Raw genomic sequence first — 20,401 nt, 5'->3', positions numbered from 1 at the left:
TAATGACCTAGTTAGCAGGAGCTTGGAGACTAAGTGCTAACTTCGGTTACTAAACTGATAACAGTCTTACTCTCGATGGTTCAAAAGTCACATAACAATATGATTTTATGTAACAGAGAATCTGTTTTACTTCATATTAACCATTGTGATGTGTGGGCCCCTTTAGCAAGACACTAGCACAAACGAATATGCTTGATTTGCATATCCCACAGCTTCCTCTTAGGTTACCTGCCTATAGCCTTCCCCGCTTGCTAAAGCAACTGAGGATTGACCATAAGGACTTGAACATAAACTTTCTCAAAACAAAGCTAATAGACCCTAGGAGAGGGGCCAAGTTTGCAATGGAAATATTTTAAATTAATATTTATAAATCCATCCTCTTTTTTTTTAAAAAAGGAATGCTTTTCATTTGAAATACTAAGACTGATGCCATGAACTGCATTGTCTTAATGGACATCCACAGACACAGCTCTTTAAAGTAAAGACAGTCTTCAAAGGATTTTTGTTTGTTTACTTGTTTGTTCTTCAGAAACATTTAGTGGATAGAGTGGGCAGAAGAAACATGGACTTTATAAATTCCGTTCTCCCATTACACAGAAAAAAAATCATTCAGAAACAGCTTGCTGTCTTCCATTTCTTTGGCTCCAGTGACATGTAGTTGTCATAATGATTGCAGCTCTTTTATTAAAAAATGCTCTTGAATTGATTGAGCATGTCGCTTTAGATGATTTCCTTGTTTGTTTCTTTACATGGCTAGACTTTCAAGCTTTCTTGGAAAGACGCATTCAATTTTTTACTATGATTTGTTTACTCCAGTTGGGTACACGATGAATGACCTGATATTTGAGTGGTTAAGTGATGGTCCAGTTCAAGTTGCTGAAGGACTGACCCTGCCTCAGTTCATTTTGAAAGAAGAGAAGGAGCTCGGCTACTGCACAAAGCACTACAACACTGGTAAGTTTCCTCTGAGAAGCTAAACCCAAGGGGGCTCCATCTGCCGCTTGGAGTATATATCCCATCACCTTAATTGCTGCATATTTACCAAGAAAGTGGAGCTATAAGGCACCGTCCTGGGCTTGGCTCAAAATCCCCGCAACACATAAGATGCCTATATCCTTTCGAACAGGTCAGGGAGCCCAACAGATAATTTTTCCAAAAGAGAGAGAGAAGGAAAGAGATTTGGGGATCTTTTGCTGTTCTCTTGCTGACCATCTACTATCACATGAGTCTGAGGAAAAGTGTATGAGACCTTGTAAATGGTGCTGGAAGTGTATGAATTCTGGCCCATTCCCAGTATCCATTCTTGACGTTAGCTCCTCGGGTCAATTTGCACTGTCTGCCTTAGTGGAAGACAGAAATAATAACATAGGTCTTTGCAAGCCCAGAAATACAGCTGTTGTACTCCCCAGTCCTATAGACAGCGTGCACGAAAATCAGCTTGCAGGGAGTCAGCTGGCTCTAAAGTCACGCATTGTCTGTGGTGCTGACAGACACATGGGGCAGGGGGAGAATGTGAGGTAGTGGCAACAAGCGGGCACCTGTCGTTCCCTGGAAGATTACACCCGCCGAGGAAAGTTGATAGCTTTTCCTATGAACGTCCTCATCTTTGATGCCACACAGCTGATCAAGGAGAGGCAGTCGAGACATGATGGTTTGCTCAGTGACCGCTCTGGTCCATGAACACTTGTTCCAGAAGCCAACAATGCTTCCTATGAAATAACTAAAACCTGACTCTAAGCTGTTCTTCCTGGCCAAGAAGAACCCAACCCCACCTCATAATTCGTGTGAGCGAAGCCAAATTACCTTCTGGGTTTCTAACTCCAAGCCAATTAAAGAGGAAGGAAAGTGGTAAGGGGCAGTAACATCTGTCTCTTAATAGTATGTTACAAGTTTTAATATCTTTATATGCACTCTATTTTATAGGCAATGCAACACCGTAAACAGATTCTAGGAATATTCTAAATGTCCTCAAGCAATCACCCAGGAGGTTATGAAATTTTTAGTGACTAGATTATATTCATGGTTTCTACAAATGTATATTTTTCTTTTGCTATTGGTAACACAAAGATAGATACACAATTATCCAAATCCTTTAGGAGCCCCATGTGAACTTTACTACTTAGGAAGGAATGGTTTCAACTATTTCATACTATATGTTATATATTATATGCTGTGTAGTATATGCTATGCATATATGCTGTAGGTTATATATTATATCCTATATATGACATACTATAACCCCCACAAAACATGAATATTTTCTTTCCAATGGATAGTCTAGAAAATTCTGAAGCTCTGTCTAAATAATCAGGCTGCAACAAGCACAGATTTGAAAATTAAATATGCCACATGGTTTTGGTCCAGTGACTCTTTAGATCACTCGTTCTCACACTGTCATTTCCATTACGGGTTGAGTTGGAAAAGAGTTGAATTGGGTGTGTAGTGTCAGCGTTTTGTGCAATCTTTCAAATCCATCTTTAACGCTCCTTTTTAATATAAATAAAGTGGGAGGCTGGAATGGGAAGGATAAATTCAAATTGGATTTTAAATCATCACTTCCTGTTTCCAGGAAAGTTTACCTGCATCGAGGTTAAGTTTCACCTGGAACGCCAGATGGGATATTACTTGATCCAGATGTACATCCCCAGTCTGTTGATAGTCATTTTGTCCTGGGTCTCTTTTTGGATAAACATGGATGCAGCCCCTGCCAGAGTTGCACTGGGCATCACGACAGTCTTAACGATGACCACCCAGAGTTCAGGCTCCAGGGCATCTCTGCCAAAGGTAAGAAGTCTCCTCACTTGACAACAAGTGACCTGAGAGGTTTGTCAAAGGTCTTACGGGCTGGAGAATTCTGTGAAGACAGAAATGTTTGCTACCCTGTGGCACTGTTGGAAATGCAAATGCAGTAAGAAGAGAATGGAAAGCTGAGTTTGAGAGTTAGAGCTCTGAGGACATGGGGGATCTTCATAATCAGATCAATTAGGGGAAAGGAGATTCAGGGTTGAGAGAGAAGAGGAATGAGTGGAGGCAGAAACATGTCTCAGGAATTCTAAGAAGCCCTTGAGTACTTTTGACCTCGTGTTGTTTATGAGGCATGAAGCTTGCAGGAACTGGAGTAAGATCGATGCAACTTACGTTGTATTGTCAAGTAGTTACTGGGGAGGCTATTGTGGTTCACATGCTCAGTGAAGTCATTTACAGTAATAAAAGACTGACTTAAGCTCCTGCAAATTTACACAGAAAAGCTATATGCGATGAGTATACATAAGAAATAAAAGGTGCAGTATGAGGGTGCATCCAATCAGACACATGGATGTTTGCTATGCCTTAATTTACCTTCGTGGCTAATAACACTACTATTTTGAGTGACACAGTTACCTAGAGAAGAACAGTGGACTCACTGAAGATGGTGAAAATTCTGGCTACTGTGGCAGGTTGATAAGAGAAGTGTGGAGTGGATACTGGGGACAGAAAGACATTTTGTAGCACCCTGAATAAGAAATCATAATGGCTACATAATCTATTTTTATGTAAGAGCAGCCCTCTGCATTTGTAAATATTGCTTAAGCAAGTAATGATAAATGTTCTGCTTGTGAAATGCCCCAGCACCCCAAAATGTGCCTATGTGTATTTCCCCCTTTCACTGAGTACATTGAGCCATTAGCCTCAATTTTCCAGGAATCTGAATTCAATTTAGTATTCAGTATACACTGTCTCATACTGGTTTAGCAGTCCGTCCAAAACTCAGTTCCAGAAAATAACTGAGATGTAATCCCCTATCTTGGCTGGCTTGGGCTTATGTTCAGTTGTGCTGCAACTGACAAGATGAGAAATGTTATATAATGCTCCACATTATCTCCTATGTTGGAAGATAAGATGACGTACGGAAGAGGCCTGTGGCTATAATGGAGTCAGGTTGAATAGCGGGAAAATAGTTATACAAATTTTTCAAGTTCCATGCATCCAAAGATAAATATTAGATTTTGTATGCTAATAGAGAAAGGAATAGATCTGTCTCTGATACTTTTTTACTTTCTAGAATAACAAATAGTACGAAATACCTGTGTCATATTTCTGTTGGAATACAGATGTCAAAAATGGTAACAGCTTTTTTTTTCAGCTACACAATCACAAATCAATATTGCCTAACACAAATTCTAACCCCCTCTGTACCTCCTTCCAAACAGGTTCATTTGATTATATGCCGTTATTTATTAGCTACTGCTATCACTGTAATGCCATGGCATTAAACACTAGGACACACAAATATATTTTACATTTTACTAGACAGCTAAAGTACTGGTGGCACACTGCAAGCAGATAATGTGAAAACATAAGACATTTAGCCTCCAACTAGTCATTGCTGCCAAAAGAACAGTCATTTATTTTCAAAATGAGAGCTTGAGGTTTTTTACAAATTTGTTATTTATTCTTATTAGCCATTGTGATTTTACATGGTCAAAACTATTGTTAAAAACGAGATCAATCAAGACGGTAGAATAGGAAGACATGGAAGTCACCTCCCCCCATGAACACATCAAAAATACATCTACATGTGGAACAATTCTCATTGAAATCTAACTGGAAACTGGCAGAAAGACTCCTGTACAACCAAGGCTATAAGAAAGATACATATGGAATTGGGTAGGAAGGGAAGAAAAGCAATCAGGTCAGGACCTATGCCCCTGGGAGGGGACTCAGAGGAAAAGGGAGAACACACGAACAGACGCCCGTCTTGGGGAGTGCGCAGTGAGAACCACAATTGGAAGCCCCAGTCCTGGCATCCTACACAGAGAAGACAAGCCCCCTTGGCTGCTTGCAGGACCACTGGGACTAATAGGAGGGCTGGGGGAAGCCTGGACTCCGCTCCTGAGGAACATGCATGTGCACGAGTGCTTGTGCACTGGCTTGCCCCTGGGGCAGGGCAGAGAGGGTGGTGAGAGGACTGTGCCAGTGGCTGCCAAGTTTCCCACAACTGCCTCGGCGCATGCTCCAACAAAGCTTACGCCACGTCGCAGCGTGGTATGGAATCTAGGGCTGCCACAACCAGGGAAAAAACTTGGTCGTGGGATGCAGAGATGACCAGTCCCAGGGCAGAGCCTGGGTGAGGCGGCAGTAGCCAGTGTTGGCGCTTACTCAAACGTCATATCAGAAGCAGCCCAGAACTCTGATGATGGCCACTCCCCCACAGCTTACTCCAATACACAAAGAGAGTCCACACCAGCCCCGCCTGCCCTGCAGTGCAGCTCCACAAAAGCGCAGGGGTGGCAGAGACTGGGGGAAGTGATTAGCAGTGAGGGACTAAGGGGACTTGGACCCGAGGCTGTATCTGAGCAGATCGAGGGAAATAACTGCTGGCACCTGTACTGGCAGCACATCGGAGACAGCTCAGACATCTGTCTGCGGCAAAAATGAGCCGAGACTCCACATGGGCCTCCCCTGCCTCAGCAATCCCCAGCTCTGGGGCAAAGGTCCCAGTGCTAGGAAAGGGGAAAGCAGACACTTAAAGGGAACAGAGCCAGATCAAGCCCAAGCCTCAGGGCTTCTACTCCAGCAACTTGGAGGGCAGTGATGGCCACTGAGCAGAAGGGAAGTCCCACCCCACACCCGGCTACATCTCTAACCCCTCCATCTTCAGCTTCATGTCCTACCAAGGTGATAGCTACCAGCACATCCTGAGGAAAGACCTGGCTTATGTCCACATCAAATCTGCTCTCCCACCAAAGGCGTTAGGCACATACAGTCTAGAATATGAACACCCCTTCCAGACTGGAATAGGTAACTGTTTCATTTAAATTCATAGAGGCAAAGAAAGTTAAGCAAAATAATAAGGCAGAGGAGCTACTCTCAGCTGAAACAACAAGAGAAAACCACTAGGCACGTGGGCTTCAGTAGTTGAGGCATGTGGGCTCAGTAGTTGTGGCTCACAGTCTCTAGAGCACAGGCTCAGTAGTTGTGGCGCACGGGCTTAGTTGGTCCGCGGCATGTGGGATCTTCCCAGACCAGGGCTGGAAGCTGTGTCTCCTGCATTGGCAGGTGGATTTTTAAGCAGTGCACCACCACTGAAGTCCCTCTCACCACTTTTTTAAACATAGTATTGGAAGTCCTAGCAACAGCAAACAGACAAAAAATAAAAAACAAAGGAAGGAAGGAAGGGAGGGAGGGAGGGAGGGAAGGAGGGAGGAAGGAAGGAAGGAAGGAAGGAAGAGAGAGAGAAAGAAAGAACAAGCATCCAAATTGGAATAGAAGAAGTAAAACTGTCACTATTTGCAGATAACATGGCACTTTATAGAGAAAATCCTAAGGTCTCCACCAAAAAACTACTAGAACTAATAAATGAATTCAGAAAAGTTGTAGAATACAAGGTTAATATAGAGCAATCTGTTGCTTTTCTATATACTAATAATGAACTATCAGAAAGAGAAAGAAAAAAATCCTGTTTAAATCACATCAAAAAGAATAAAATACCTAGAAATAAAACTTAACAAAGGAGGTAAAAGACCTATACTATGAAAACTATAAAACACTGATGAAGGAAACTGAGGATGATACAAAGAAATGGAAAGATATGCCATGCTCTTGGATTGGAAGAATTAATATTGCTAAAACGGAAATACTACCCAAAGCAATCTACAGATTTAATACAATCCCTATCAAAATACCCATGATAGTTTTCACAGATCTAGAACTAATAATCCTAAAATTTATATGGAATCACAAAAGACACCAAATTGCCAAAGCAATCTTGTGAATAAAAACAAAGCTGTGAAATCACCCTCCTTGACTTCAGATAATACAACAAAGCTACAGTAACCAAAACAGCATGGCACTGGCACAGAAACAGACACATATATCAATGGAACAGATTAGAGAGCCCATAAATAAACCCATACACCTATGGTCAATTATACAAAGTAGGCAAGAATATACAGTGGAGAAAAGACAGTCTCTTCTATAAGTGGTGGTAGGAAAACTGGACAGCTACATGTAAAAGAATGAGATTAGAACATTTCATCACATCATATATAAAAATAAACTCGAAATGGATTAAAGTCCTAAATGTAATATCTGAAGCCATAAAACTCCTAGAAGAGAACACAGGCAGAACACGCTTTGACAAAGGGTACCAATGTTTTTTTGGATCTGTCTCCTAAGGCAAAAGAAATAAAAGCAAAAATATACAAATGGAACCTAATTAAACTTAAAAGCTTTTGCACAGCAAAAGAAACCATCAACAAAACGAAAAGACAACTTACCAAATAGGAGAAAATATTTGCAAGTGATATGATCTACAAAGGGTTAATATCCAAAAATAAATAAATAGCTCATACAACTCAATATCAAAAAGCAAACAACCGAAACAAAAAGTAGGGTAAAGACCTAAATAGACATTTTTCTAAAGAGGAAATGCAGATGGCCACCAGGCACATGAAAAGTTTCTCAACATCACTAATCATCAGGGAAACGCAAATCAAAACCAAAATCACCTCACACCTGTCAGAATGGCTATCATCAAAAAGTCTACAAATAACAAATGTTGGTTGGTGAGGATATGGGGAAAAGGGATTCACTGTACGTTGTTGGTGGGAATGTAAATTTGTGCAGCCACTAGGGAAAACAATATAGAGATTCCTCAAAAAACTAAAAGTAGAACTACCATATGATCCAGCAATTCCACTCCTGGGTATAGATCCAGAAAAAATCAAAAACACTAATTCAAAAAGATACCTGCACCCCAATGTTCATAACAGCACTATTTACAATAGGCAGGATATGGAAGCAACCCAAGTGTCAGTCAATAGACAAATGGATAAAGAAGATGTGGTATAAATATACAATGAAATATTACTCACCATATAAAAGAATGAAATTCTGCCATCTGCAGCAATGTGGCAGGAGCTAGAGAATATTATGCTTCATGAAATAAGTCATACAGAGAAAGACAAATACTGTATGATATCACTTAAATGTGGAATCTTAAAAGTAAAATGAATGTATATAGAAAAACAGAAACGATCTAACAGATATAGAGAACAAACTAGTGGTTATCAGTGGGGAGAGGGAAGCAGGTGGGGGAAGACAGAAGTATGGGATTAAGAGATACAAACTACTATGTATAAAATAGATAAGCAACAAGGATATATTGTACCTCACAGGGAATTCTGGCCATAATTTTGTAATAAGTTTTAATGGAGTGTAATCTATAAAAATATTGAATCACTATGCTGGACACCTGAAACTAATATAATATTGTAAATCAACTATACGTCATTTTAAAAAAACTACTGTTAAATAAATGGTCACTGATTAGTGATCTTTGTATGAGAGGCAGTGAGAAACTCAGATAAACCAAAAGAGGGTATAATACAAAATCATTTTATATTCAGCTCTGAACTCATCATGGTTATCCTGTTGCCATCACAGGTTTACCTTCCTACGTGTTTTTCTTAGGCTATTATTAAACATGGTTGGCTCTCAACTGACTGTGGGGAGTTGTGACTCATATGGATAACAGTAAGAAAGGAAAATGGGATACAAAATGAGTCACGGAAAACAAATAATTACTTACACACATACACACGCATTCTAATTTATAAACATGGCCATCCCTGAGAAGGTGCTTCACTGTACTGATTGTACAGTTGCTCCAGGGCCTAGGGCGACACCCTTTACAGAGTAGGCCTGCACACTGCACTTCCTAATCTATAACACGTAAGACATGCTTCTTTATATATACGATAGAAAACACAGAAAGTATCATTAACGTTAACCAGCCTGTATATAACTGTCGAGTGTTTTTTCCACGCGCGTTTGTAGGCAAACCCCCACACATGCACACACAGAAAACTTATATCAAACTTTTATACATTTCTATACTATGTCCCATTTCGCATGGCATTAAAAATCTATCATGACTATAATTTGCAGTAACTTAACAGTCTATTTGATATAGACTAAATAAATCATCATTTATTTTACCGTCTTGGATATTTCAGATTTTCTTTTTTTGCATTTGTGAGTATGATCATTATAAATATATCTGTATATGAGTTATATCTTTGTTTTAGATGACAAATGCTTATATTTTCTTAAATATTATTTTGCAATGGAAAAAAGAAGGAACTGGGGATGAGTAGAGTAAATGAGAGATAATCTGTGGGAAGAGGCTAAATGGGATGTATGTTCCTTTCAGGGAGAAACTTTGTCTTGTTTATCATGTTAACTTCAGCACCTAGAACAGTGTGTGACTTAGACTCGTTGATCAATAAATCCTCACCAGATGGATAAATAAATAAATTAATGAACAAGCATGTTCCCCCATGTGAAACCATGTAGAAGATATAAGAGTAGGCTTGAAGCAGAATCTATGGGTAAAGGTTTTCCAGAAAAATGTTAGGGCTCTAATGTACGGAATAATATCATAATACTGTGACATATACTATAGAAGAAAGGAATTTCTCTAAAGGAGTATATCTCCCTTTTCAGAAGTTCTCAAGTAGACTTTGGGAAGTTAAGAATATATCCACGATGGTATCTTAATATTTTGAAACACAGACAGGCCTGTACCTAAATCTTAGAGCCTTCACTTCACTCAACCTCTCTAAGCCTGTTTCCTAATTTCTGAAATGAACATATTATTTTCTACCCCTTTCATAAATTAAATGAGGATAAAGTAGGGCATTATGTGCATACATTGTTGAGCTCAGTTTTTTTTTACATGGTAGGCAGTCAATTCCTTCTGGTTATTTGGTCATTTTTCCCTATCCATAATGTAATAGAAAAGGCTGCTCCATGGGATGGGAGGTTGTATTAGAAGACTCATACGGGGCATTATGAATAGAAGACACCATGTTCTTTGGATGGCCCATTATTTGCTTATAGTCATGCTGCCAGTGTGATGAGCCAAAGTTTATCATATGTGTGCGTGTACACGTATGTGTGTATTTTTCATAGGTAGGCAGTTTATTGAATGGGTTAAGCTCTAGAGGGTCTGAATAAGCAATGGCTGTTTTTCTCCAAGCACTGACATTAAACAGTTGGCTCTGTTTACCCTGTCCCTGGGGGACTTCAGGAAGATTCCATAGATTCTCAGTCACTACATATTATGTCATTAGACCCAGAATGAACAAATGTGTGTTTTACAATTTCATAGACACCTAAAATATTGGTGATAGATACTTTATGATAGTCCACTATCAGATTTTTAAAAAGTCATCTAGCCTGAAGCAAAACTTCATATTCTTTCCATCCCTTGCCCCTAGCTCAGGCCTGCCCTTTGGCTTGAAGATATGCAGTGAGGCAGGCACACTGTCTGTTCCTTCACAGTTCCTCCCCTTGCTTTTCCAATTCTCTTCCCCGCTCCTGTTGCTGAGTTCACCAGGCTGAGGGTAAAAGGGTGGATGGAAGAAAGTTGTATGTGACTCACGCTGTTGTATTCTAACTCTTGCCTTCTCTAATGGCAAGCCTCCAAATGCCAGCTTTCTTGTGAATTGAACTTGATTTCTTCGGAGATTTCTGGGGGGTCCCACATACCACGCCATCCCTGGATGAATAATGCACTCTGGCTGATGTCTTACAGTCTCCTCTTAGCTATCGTATCCTAGCAGCATATTCCACACAGTTTCTTACTTGCAGGGCCTCCTTACTCAACTAGACAGCCCTCCTGGTTGGCACGCTTACAAGATTCACATCTGGCTATTTCCCACACCATTTATTTGGCCCACCAAGAACATGTGTTCTTGCCATGCTAAATAGTGGAAATGCAACTTAATTGTTAACCCTTCTGCCTTCACCCTTTCATCTTGGGTATTCCAGCTACCTACTGCCTTTGGAATTTATCCAGGTAAGAAAGAAGTACTAGTGTTCATATTTTCATACAAAACCCAACCTGCTGAGGACACACGACAGGTTCTCCTAAGAACTCTTTTACTCTCCAATTCCAGGGAAACTTGGAATTTCAGCAGCTCAGCAAGTATGACATGTGGAGGAGAGCTCTTCTCTTGCTGTGGTGGGGTGAACCACCTTCTCCCAACCCCCTTTAGGAGAGTAGGGAAAATGCCATAGCGCTGTCAACACCCACAAATTCCATGACTTCAATTAATTCTTTTCAAATGTCTAGTCTTCCAGAATACAGGGTGTCGGGTAAAATGGTCTCTAGATAGCATTTCTTCTAGAAAGTCCTGCATCCTGCATGCGTATGTGTAGATTCTCCCTCCAGAGTGAGGCTTTAGTCGAAATCCCATTCCCATACTACTATACTTACAAAATAAATAAACATACGTGATTTTAGAGTTTTAGCCCTATGAGGGCAAGGACTCTTGATTCTGTCCATGTTTACCTACCCACCACTTAGTATAACACCTGGCTCATAGGAGGTGCTCAGTAAAGAGTTGGTTAGTGAATGAATAAACAGTGTTGAAAAGCCTTGTAGTCAAGTGGTATTCCAGGTATAATTTAATTGGCAGTTCATTCATCCATCATTTATTCAACTAACATTTATTGAGCATCTCCTCTGGGCTATTCATTGTGCTAGGAGCTAGGGAAATCAAAGATAAAAAAAAAAAAAAACAGTCCTTGCCTCTGCCTCAGGGGCTTGTAATCTGGTATGCCAGAGACAGATACGTGGAATGGTGATTATTAAACAATGTGGAATATAAGGGCATCGATGAGGATGCCTAACATTATTAAATGGAGGAGGGGGAAATGGAGGGGGAGGAGGGAAGAGCAACAGGGGAAGGGAGTCAAAGAAGGAAGGAGCAGTGCTAGGAACATGGCCTGAAGGAGGGAGCCTGAGCTGAATCTATGAAGCAGACTAAACAGGTGGAGGAGGAGGAGGTAAAGGTCATTCCAGGCAATGAGGACTTTGCTCTTCATAATATTTGGGCTACACTTACAAAACAAGTTTTTCTAGAAGACAATCTGGGAAGGTTTCCAACATGCTTCATGAATTTTAAACACATTTCAAGTAAGAAACTTGCGTTTATTGATTCCAAGTTAATTCCCTGACTTCCTGCCAACCAAAGCTTTTTGTGGTTTTTGCTTGGTTTGGTCTGGTTTTGTTTGGTTTGGTGTTTAGAAGTTCAGTCTCTTCCCTCAATACAAAAAAATGAAATACTGGCATTATATCTGTTCCATAGGTACTTTCCCACTTGAAGCTACAAAATTCGTTTTTAAAATATACATCTTTATCAACCTCCAAGAAGCTGTTCTGCTGGTAATGTTCTAACAGTTTGGCGCATAAAACCCCTAGTGGCAGTTATCACCAACAGTTATCACCTGACTGTAATATTATCTTAAACCTGGAAATCCTTGGGACATTTTAAAGATTTAAATAGAAACAAACTCTGGCTTTTAAAAAGCTTTAAAAAAAAAAAAAAAGACTGAAGGCTGGGTGTACTGTCGTCTTTCTAACCCAAGGAAAATATCAGGATGAACTGAAGAGAAGGCTGTGAGACATCAGGCAGGTTTTGAGTGTGGCCAAACGGAGCTGAACAATTCTTTTCCTTTACACTGTGTTTGTTATTATAGCTAAATGATTCGCAGCCACTCCTAAGTGTGTCTTGAGTCCCATTTGTGGCTACAGTCCAGAGGCTGTAGAGCTGAGAGCAAGCGTTGATAGGGGACAGTTGGGATGCAGTGTGTAGGTGACTCTGACAGGTCCATAACCATCTCCTTGGGGCGAACATCCAGAGGCATTATCTTTAGCCATTATTAACTGAAATGCCCTATTTCCTATATAAGGAAATTTTGCCTTACTTTTCAGCCATCTGGTCAACTAAGACCAGCTGGACCATTTCAAGAAGCTGCCAAACCCAGGACAGCTTGGAATTTAAAACAAGAGTCCTGCCATGTTTGGTCTTGCTTTATTCCCCATGAGAATGTTTCTATCTAGAAACTGCAGCAAGAGAAACTATGAAAGCAGTAAGAGTGATGCCTACAAAAGTTTTGAAGTAAGGATTTTGGGGGGATGTCTGTTTTAATTCTAAAAAATAAAGATGAATGCTCCTTGAATCAGGTACGTCCCCAGCTAGTTGGAATGAATTTCCTAGGAGAGATCGGTATTTCTGAAAGAGGTGGGTAACAATTCTGTTTTGTGAAATCAGGATTTTACTGAGTTCTTGGATAAAACATTGAAGAGTAACAAAGCCAAGCTTTGGCAAATTGATCTGCAGGCCTGCTTACTTCAACCAGATGTCTGTATACGTGGGAGACTTCATAAACTCTCCCTTCTGACATTTCCTGAGCCACAGCAAACTGAAGAGTCATTGATGTAGTGACTGTGTGATAAAAATATGCAGAGATGATGCGTGCAAATTCTCTTGGGACAGAGCTGGAGCACTTCTGGCACTTTAGTTCAAGGATGTTGTTGGCAGCTTTTACAGGGAGCTGACAGTGGGAGAAGCTACGCGGGCTGTGCTTCCGCTCACCTCCTGGTGAGGCTTCTAAATATTCCGGGGAGAGCATTGTGAGGTTCAGGATTCTTTTGAACTCTCTTTCCATTTCACTAAAATGCGGAACTCCATCTGGGTCATATAACCTAAACGTCTTCGGTTCTTATAAATGCCACACAGTGAAGAAAAAACGAACCATTATGGAGCATGTACTACAAACTCAGGATATAGACATGAAGAAACAGACTAACATGTACATAAAATAGGAGATTATAATGCAGTAAAGTAAGGGCAATGGGGTAGACTTTTAACAAAACTGGCTATAATAATTCCCTTCTCTGTATCCATACCCTTTGGGTAATAGCCCCCTCCCACGTTGACTGTCAACTTGACCATGTGACTTGCTTCAGCCAAAGGAACGATGGCAAATGTGACATAACCAGAGACTTGAAAAATGCCTGCACATTGTAGCTCACTTTCTCTTGCTGCTCTTGGGACCCTATGAACACCATCATGTGAAAAAAGCCAGGCTAGCCTGTTGAATGATGAGAGACAAACAACCCAGTTGTTCAATTACCAAGATGGCCGCCAGCTAACTGCCACTTTCCTGCTCATTACTCCAGGCACACTGGCCTCCTTGCTGTTTTCCGAATATGCCAGGTACATGCTGTCATCTCTGGGCCTTTGCAATGACTGTTCTCTGTGCCTGGAATGCTCTGCCCCCCAGATATTCACATGACTAACTTCTCTACCTTTTGCAAGTCTTTATTTAAACCTTATCTTCTCAATAATGCCCGTTCTAGCCATTATCCCTTCACCCATGCCCTCATCCACACCTTGACCCAACTCAACTTTTTGATTTGTTTCCCCATTGTATTTTATCACCTTAGAGCAACACTGATTCATATCAAATTCTATTACGGATTGTCTTTATTTCATACTGTCTGTTTCCTTTACCTTGAATATGAACTCCATGAAAGCAAAGATCTTCATCCGGCTTGCTCCCTGTAACAGCACCTAGCCTGTAGTATATGCTCAGTAAATGTTTGTTGATTGAATTAATGAATACATACATCTCTAACGTCTAGTCACTGAGAAAAATCCATCTAACCTTTCTCTAGAAGACAGAACAAATAAAAGGGAAACCATATAGCCAGGGGCCCATCTTTCCTTAACTGGCTATTCTTTACCACCAAGAATCCTGGCTACCTACAGTATGTCACTCTAACAGAATATCATTTTTATAAAGTTTTACTTCTCTGACAGATTGTATCAAGTAGTGTTATATTCATTTTTCCTTGACAGCTACTTCTTATACAGTAATATAACCAAAGAAACAATAATAAAGCGGCAATGGTTTAGATGAGAGGGCATCCAGACAGACTATTTTTATCTCAGTTTTGCTTCCTCAGCACCGTCACAACCAATTTGGAGGTTTCTCAATGTGTCGATGCAAGTGCCCATTTCCGCTTCCAGCTCCTCCAGTTCGTTTGGATGCAAATATATTCTTTGAATTCTGATAAAGGCGTCCAGAGCCCTCCTCAGCTGAACTCTCTGCAGCCACTCTGGGCCAGAGGTGAAGCCCTCATACTCTTCCATAGGGGTACAATCATCAGAAAATACCCCCTTTTCTTTACCTAACAAGAACCAAGTGGGTTTTGCTTTCCTCTGATTTTAATGTGTCATTAAAAAGTATCTGTGCATCTGAACTTAAGGATTGCTTTGGACTGCATCATCATCTAGGACTTGAGAAGCCCTGAGCTCCAATCTGAAGCAAACTGCATGATATGCCTAAAGCAAACCATTTTCCATACCTAATGGAAAAAAAGGGGGTGACCCCAGTTTGCTTTCCAAAATTGACCATGCCTTAAGGGAACTGGAATATCCAAATATTTTCCAAACTACACAGGAACGGATAAAATCTAAAACTTTTGTGTTGTTAGCAGAAGGGGTCCCAGCAATCCTGTTAGGGATGGGAAAACTGATGACTAGGAGGTTAATTCACTTTCAATCTTTCAAGATCTGCTTGAAGTAGATGCCACTTCTTACATGAAGCCCTCATGGATCCATCAAATATAAATGGCCTCTCTTCCCTACCTCCATGGTACTTTGTGTCTTATATCAGTCATTGCATTCAGACTTGTGGCTTAGTGATTAGGGCCTTATGTACTTGCTCTAATGTTTTGTAAACTCTTTGTGGAGAGGACCAAGTATTGTTCAACTCTGAATGACCTGAGTGACTTACACAGAAGAGGCCCTCAGTAGTTATTATTATAAGGGGACTGTGTTCAATGGTTCCTGATGTTCTGTGATTGGAGTAGGAATAAGTGCAGGAGCTTAACTGGCCTGATAAGGAAGTGTCCGTAAAGCAGGGGCCTCAACCTTTGCTGCACATTCGAATCAGCAGAGATTTTAAAGCTTTCCCATACTCCACCACAGATAAATTAAACTATCTGGCAGTAGGGTTCAGGCATCAGCATTTTTTAAAGCTGGTTTTAATGTGTAGCCAGGGTTGAGAACTGTGGCTCTAAATTTTGTTGTCTTGGGAAGTGTTTTCACTGTGTATCATTTGCCGGAATATAGATGCGTTTAAACTTCATGACAACACTATAAACTACATATTATTATTATCACTTTGTAGAGGAGGATACTAAGGCACAGAGGGGTTAAGTTAAGTAGCTCAAGTTCCCACAGAGCTAGACTTGAATCCAGGCAGTTGAGTCTGAGTTGGTATGATTCATCTCTTGGCCACACCACCTCCCGTTGTTAACGGTTACCGAGTTTCTTCAACATGCCCAGCACTGTACTAAAAGCTTTACGTAGGTTATCTCACAGCAAACATCTGAGGTAAGTATTGATACAACTTCGCATCACCAATTTACAGGTAGGGAAACTGAAACATCAAGAGGTTAAGCAATTTGCCCACAGTTATGTTGCTAGCAAGTAAAGAACCAAGATTCAAACCACTGGTCAATTCAAATCCTCTCAGAGGAAGAACTAAGAATTTTAAGTTTCATCACATTGTCCATACCGTGCTAATTACAGGTGGAAACTTTTGAGTGTGAGATAAGTTATTTTCCAGGCTCTGTAATCCCTGTCTTTTGGCTCGCAGATTGCATTCACTGTGTATTACATGCAGTTGGCAACTTTGTTCACCATTCTGATGGAAGAGATAATGTTTGCCTGATTGCCCTTTCTCTTTCATATTAAGAATAACACAATGATTCCTGAGGCTTCTGTTACACATTCATCCTCAACAGACTTTCTAACTGAACTCAGTTGCTGTTTATTGCTTGTACCAGCTGTAGCCATTTGAACCATCATTTGCATCAGTGTGATTATGTTAAGAGCCCAACCTGGTAGAGGCTATTATCCATCACTTAAGGGCAAGTAAAAAGGTTGAAGGAAAGCAGATTGGATGACCATGAGCAATAAAATGGTTAAATAAATTGTGGCCTATTCATACAATGAAGTGCTAGATGGAAATAAAACTGTAAGAACTGCAGTCACACATAACAACAGAGATGAATCTCTCAAATCTCACATTAAGGAAAAGTTAACAATCATAAAAAAATAATCACAGGCAAAATTCATCTATGGCGTCCCAACTAGAATTCTGGTAGGATTTGGGAAGTAGCGTGGGACTAGTGATGGGGATGGACCATGAGGGGCTGAGCTTCAGGGGGCAAGAAATGTTATATTTATTGACCTGGGTGGCAATTAGATGGGCATGTTCATTTTGTGGTCATTCACTGAACTGGACAGTTGTGATCCTGGTGCTTTTTTTCTCCACTATGAATGGGACATCTTGTTTATAAAAAGATGAATAAAGGTTGTTTGGTAAAGCAAAGAAATACAGGTTCCCTAAATAAACTTAGAGGAACATTTTAGCACAAGCCCATTCTTTCTCCTTCTCTTTTTTTGATCCTGGTACTTTTAAATGTTTTATTAAAGAAGTTAAAAAACCCAGATTGCACCAATAATGAATAAATAATAGAGGATACTCATACACTTTAGGCAGTTTCCTCCTCTTCCTTTTTCAGAATGAAAACAACAAAAGCTGATACTAATTGACTCTAGGTTCCAGACCTGCTACTATGTGCTTTTCATTTATGTATTATTTAATCTTCTCAACAACCCTATGAGCTAGATACTATTGGTCCCATTTTCTAGATACGTAAAATGAGACTCAAGGTTATACAACTAATAAGTACCAAAGCCAGAATTCAAACTTAATTGGACCTCAACTCTATTCCTGTCTTACTTTATAGTCACTAATGTCCCTTCAGCCTTTAAAATGGATGTCCTTTATGCCTGTTGCAGTTTATACACTTGAGGGTTGATTGATGGGACTCAAAGAATTCAGTAACCTAGAGATTCCTTCCATATTCTTAAATTATGGTTCACAGTTTGGAGTAATCATAGTGAGTCTTCCATACAGTTCTGAATTCGCCCTGGAACAGTCCCACCCTTTATTTTGCTCACTTCCTAAACAATCCTTTCTTATGGAAAGGGAAATTAGCACCTTTCTGTCATCGGAGAGAATCTGAAGGTACAAGATACTAAACAAAAATTGGTATCTATGAATGTTTCTTGCCCCCATGTAACCCTAATTAAAAGAGGAATTGAAACAGGAATTAACATTTTGTAATTGGCTCACGTAGAAGACCATTCCCCATAAACCATACATTTTATTGTTGGTTCTAAATCATATACATGGATTTCTCTTTTGGGGAGACTCCAGAGAAAGGATGCTCTGCAAATATGGAAATATGTATTATAGGATTAGTTTGTACTCATTCATTCAGTTTATTTACTCTTCATGGTATATCCTGTATTCTAAGATCCTTTTTTTCCCCTATTTTCACAGCTTTGAGTTTGGGTTGTAGCTTAAAATTGAAGACAAATCAGTTTAATTGGAGATGTTTTTCTTTCTTAGTGCTGTGTAAAAATAATGGTGCATCTTATAGTCACTGACATCTTAGATTTAATGAACTACTATACTGAACTTCAGGAGCCAACCATTATGCTTGGCACTGGGCATACAGAAGTGAGTAAAACAGATGTGCTCCCCACTCTCATATCCCACTGGAGTGACAAATACTGAGCATGGAATTAGCTGATAATGCTTGTTAACAAGTAATTCTGGCTGCCATGGGAGCATGTAACAAGTAAATGGGTGCTTGTCCAAGTGTCAGAGGAGACTCTTCCCAAGGAAGTGAAGTTCGAGTGGGATGTGAAGGCTAAGTAAGAGGTGCCCAGATGAAGGTGACCAAGGATGATCCCAGAGGAAGAAAGAGCTGGCCTGCAGGATTTGAGGCTGGAAAGAGCCGGTGAACTTCAGGGAATTAGAAAGAAAGAAAACCTGACTAGAATGTAGAAAACTAAAGGGGAAGTGGCAAACACAAAGCCACCCAGGTCACACAGGGCCTTGTAGGCCTCAGTAACATGTTTGAGTTTTCTGACCGTAAGGATATGACATGATCTATCTTTTTAAAAGGCTATGATGACCACTCTGCGGACTAAGATTTGAGAGGGGCCAGGGTGGATGTAGGGAGACTAGTTGGGGAACAATAGCAATAACAAGGGAGAGATGACTTGGATAGGGTGTTGGCTATGGGAATAAAGAGAAATGGATAAATTTGAGATAAATTTTGGAGGTAGAATTGGACATGGTAAGGAACATATGACCATATGTAAGGAATTGGTGGAGACAGAAATGGAGCCAAAGTCAACGACTGGAGGACAACTCATCCTAAGGGAATTAAAAATGAGGGCCTAGACGCTTGAACCTAGGAAAACATCTCAGGATTGGAAGAAGTAGGATTGGAAGGTGTTTTGAGTACAGCCTGGGATTTGTAACTCAGACGTGAGTACTGGGGAAGGAAGGCTGTGAGAAGCCATGGAAAGCCTCCTCCACAAAGCCCTGGGAGCACAAGCAGCACTGACTTGTAGCTAACATATCAAAGAGTCGTGTCATTGGGTGCCAAAGCGTACTTCCCAATTCGGGGTTATTGGCAGAGCACAGTGCATTGAGTAGTGCTCGTATGAACCAGAGAAGTAGCAGGAGAGTCCATGGCCTATGGTTGGCATCAACAGGAAACAGTAACTGCCTCCCCACTTCTGTGACACCACTAACCTGTCAGGTTCATGACCATTAGCCCTTAGCAGAAAACCCCACCCAGGGGTTTCTTAACTGGGATGCTTAGAATATTCACATTTAATATGATTATTGATAAGGTTAGATTTAAATCTATCATTTTATTATTCATCTTTTATTTGTCACCTCTATTCTTTAACCTTTTCCCTCTTTCACTCCCTTCTTTTGGATATAGTACCTTAGAGTGTTGTATGTGATATCTTTTGTTGGCCTGTTGTCCATGCTCTTTTTGTATTATTTTTGTGATTGCTTTAAGGTTTATAATATAAATCTTCAACTCATCAAAGTGTACCTTCAACGAATACTACATTCCTTCTCATATAGTACAACAGTCCTACAAAGCAAACTTCCATTTCGTCTCATACAGCTTTTATGCTACTGTTGTCATATTTTTTATTTTGAAATATATTACAAACCCTATATTATTTTTGTCTCCAGTCAATTATCTTTTGCATGATTCTAATAATTTGAAAAATATCTTGTATATTCACCTGTAGAGTTACCATTCCCAGTGTGCTTCATTCCTTGGGTAGATATATAATTCTATCTGGTATCATTTTTCTTTTGCCTATGGGACTTTTTTAACATTTCTTGTAGTGCAAATCTGCTGGTGATGGATTCTTTCAGCTTTTGTATGTCTGAAAAGTCTTTTATTTCACATTTGTTTTGGAAAGATATTTTTACTGAACATTAAATACTAGGCGTTTTTTTCCAATCAGTACTTTAAAGATGTTACTCCATTGTCTTCTTATTTGCACTGTTTCTAATTTTAAAATCTGCTGTAATCCTATCTTTTCCTATGTACATAATGTGTCTTTTTTCCTCTGATGATCTTAACTATTTTCTT

At 40.0% G+C, this 20,401-nt stretch overlaps 1 protein-coding gene across 2 annotated transcripts in view; it reads left to right on the top strand.

Moving 5' to 3' along the window:
* The window catches only part of GLRA2 (glycine receptor alpha 2), a gene marked incomplete at both ends in the record, with an annotated part of 185,931 nt that overhangs the window by 71,648 nt on the left and 93,882 nt on the right, over positions 1-20,401 (top strand). For both annotated transcript variants that reach the window (XM_081221421.1, XM_081221420.1), the window contains 2 exons: positions 817-954; positions 2,570-2,784. In XM_081221421.1, coding sequence (XP_081077547.1) covers positions 817-954; positions 2,570-2,784 — 353 coding nt within the window. The remainder of the gene's footprint in view (positions 1-816; positions 955-2,569; positions 2,785-20,401) is intronic.

This window comes from Mesoplodon bidens (genome assembly GCF_964165515.1).
Source record: "Mesoplodon bidens genome assembly, chromosome: X".
Taxonomy (NCBI): Eukaryota; Metazoa; Chordata; class Mammalia; order Artiodactyla; family Ziphiidae; genus Mesoplodon; species Mesoplodon bidens.
The sequence above is the reverse complement of the archived record's forward strand: the minus strand, read 5'-3'. Positions and strand labels throughout refer to the sequence as shown.